The sequence below is a fragment of the Manihot esculenta genome, chromosome 17, assembly GCF_001659605.2.
Source record: "Manihot esculenta cultivar AM560-2 chromosome 17, M.esculenta_v8, whole genome shotgun sequence".
NCBI classification, from domain to species: Eukaryota; Viridiplantae; Streptophyta; class Magnoliopsida; order Malpighiales; family Euphorbiaceae; genus Manihot; species Manihot esculenta.
In genome coordinates this window covers 6,332,148-6,334,313 of record NC_035177.2, presented here as the reverse complement: position 1 = coordinate 6,334,313, position 2,166 = coordinate 6,332,148, and the positions used below count along the sequence as shown (strand labels likewise).

The 2,166-nt window shown below is 40.2% G+C and overlaps 1 protein-coding gene across 1 annotated transcript; it reads right to left on the bottom strand.

The window, feature by feature from the left end:
* Window positions 1-485: 485 nt before the first annotated feature.
* LOC122722199 lies at window positions 486-1,904 on the bottom strand. The gene is made up of 3 exons (XM_043952377.1): window positions 1,590-1,904; window positions 1,315-1,500; window positions 486-1,207 (listed from the first exon to the last, which is right to left on the bottom strand). Exons 2-3 carry the CDS (start codon window positions 1,318-1,320, stop codon window positions 545-547), a joined length of 669 nt encoding a protein of 222 aa, XP_043808312.1. The 5' UTR covers window positions 1,321-1,500; window positions 1,590-1,904; the 3' UTR covers window positions 486-544.
* Between the last annotated feature and the right edge of the window lie 262 nt (window positions 1,905-2,166).

Genomic DNA, 2,166 nt, shown 5'->3' with positions numbered 1-2,166 from the left:
TTGTTGCGGCCGACAGAGAGGACGGCGAGGGTGCTGAAGATGGCAAGGGCGAAATGGTTGGCGTCATTGATGCATTTGTCAATCTGCTAGTGGCGCGCAATTTCATCGCCAAAGCTGCTGGATCATCGATGAAGCGCAACAACGGCTCGAGGAGGAGTGCACTATGCCTGGGATGGCATGATAGGTCCCAGTCAAAGCCAAGATAGTATTCTACTTATGGTGAGAATGAACCAAAGAGATTTTCTCTTAATTGATATTTTTCTCTTCCTTTCTGCTGAAAATACAAAAGGTTTAAATAGAAAAAGAATGAAACAACTTGATCCTATTTCTAAGGCCACCAACGGCACTACATACAATATATTAGCCATGATTTGCTGAGAAAATCAAGCACTAATTTGACTTATTAAATGACAATTAATAAATGAATAATATTGCAGCAAACAAAAACTAAAGCAGCAGACTAAACTATAGACTTTTGAGTCTATCATTACTCCCCTCTCCCAAAAGAACCTTGTCCTCAAGGTTCAAAGAAAGGAATCAAACATCAAAATTGGAGACCTCTCTGCAATTTAAGTGCCTTTTCCGAACCGCCGCCTTCATCATCCTCTTCGGTTTCAAGTCTACCATCCAAAAGAAGCAGTTGTGGCTTTGCACATCTATGTCCAGGAGTAAACTTCTCATTGCAATTGAAACACAAACCAGCTGTTCGCCGATTCTGCATCTCCTCCCAGTTTAAGCGCTTTAATGGAGTGCTAGGCTTGTTCCTTGTCGGAGACAACACACTTTCATGTTTAGAATCTGACTTTTGTCGTTGTAATTGCTCGTCTTTCATCCGAGCCAAACTGATGGCGTCTTTTAACGTTTTCGGTTTAAACATTCGAATTCCTTCGGCAATTTCAGGCTTCAAACCTCCCATAAACGTTCCCACTAACGCCTTCTGCGTCCATCCCTTAACCCGATTACCCAGTCTTTCAAATTCTCGTTGATAGTCACGTAGGGGTCCTGTTTGCTGAATTTTTGATAAGGATTCGTCAAAATCCTCACAATCAGTGGGCCCAAAACGAGACCACAATTCCTCAGAAAATATGTCCCACGTCACTGTTGTCCCCGCTTCAGTGTGAGTTCGGCGAAGCCACTGCCACCATTCATTCGCCTCTCCTCGAAGGTGATAAGAGGCCAAGGAAACTTTTTCGGCAGCTGGAGTTCCCTGGTACTCAAAAAATTGATCCACTCTTGTGAACCATTCGGTTGGGTCGTCCCCAGAGTATTTTAGAAATTCTAATTTTTCCAATTTCGCAGAATAAAATGGTTTACCTCCATCCCTAGGTCCAACTTGTTTGTCGCGAACCTGACTGGTTTGGTCACCGACACTGCTGGTCCCTTCTTTAGTAGGAAGAGTCATCTCAGAGAACTTCGAGATGGCTTTTTCAATTTGCTGCAATTTTTCGTTAAGCCCTTGACCCATGTTGCTAATGGAATCTTGAAGTTGCCCGACAGCAGCTTCCAAGTTTTCAATTCGTTCCTTATTGGTTGCCATAGGGATTGAAAAGAAATAGAAATAAAAAAGATAGATAACGCGGCTTTGATACCACTGATAGGTCCCAGTCAAAGCCAAGATAGTATTCTACTTATGGTGAGAATGAACCAAAGAGATTTTCTCTTAATTGATATTTTTCTCTTCCTTTCTGCTGAAAATATAAAAGGTTTAAATAGAAAAAGAATGAAACAACTTGATCCTATTTCTAAGGCCACCAACGGCACTACATACAATATATTAGCCATGATTTGCTGAGAAAATCAAGCACTAATTTGACTTATTAAATGACAATTAATAAATGAATAATATTGCAGCAAACAAAAACTAAAGCAGCAGACTAAACTATAGACTTTTGAGTCTATCATGGCATCAGGCTAGGTGGAGTCAGGCTATGTGGTCTTTGCCATAGGTGTACCTACGATGGGAGAGAGACGCAAGAGGGAGAGAGCTCTCGGGGAAGAAAAAGAAAAAGAAAAAGGGAATAAGAGAAAAAAGAAAAATAGGATTTAAGTTTATATATACTGTTTTCAGTAAATAAAAATAGTAAAATAAAATTTACCTTTCTTTAGAGTAGTTTCAAAAATAACTTACCACCAAAATAACCATTGAAGGTCATAAATGGTCTCCAT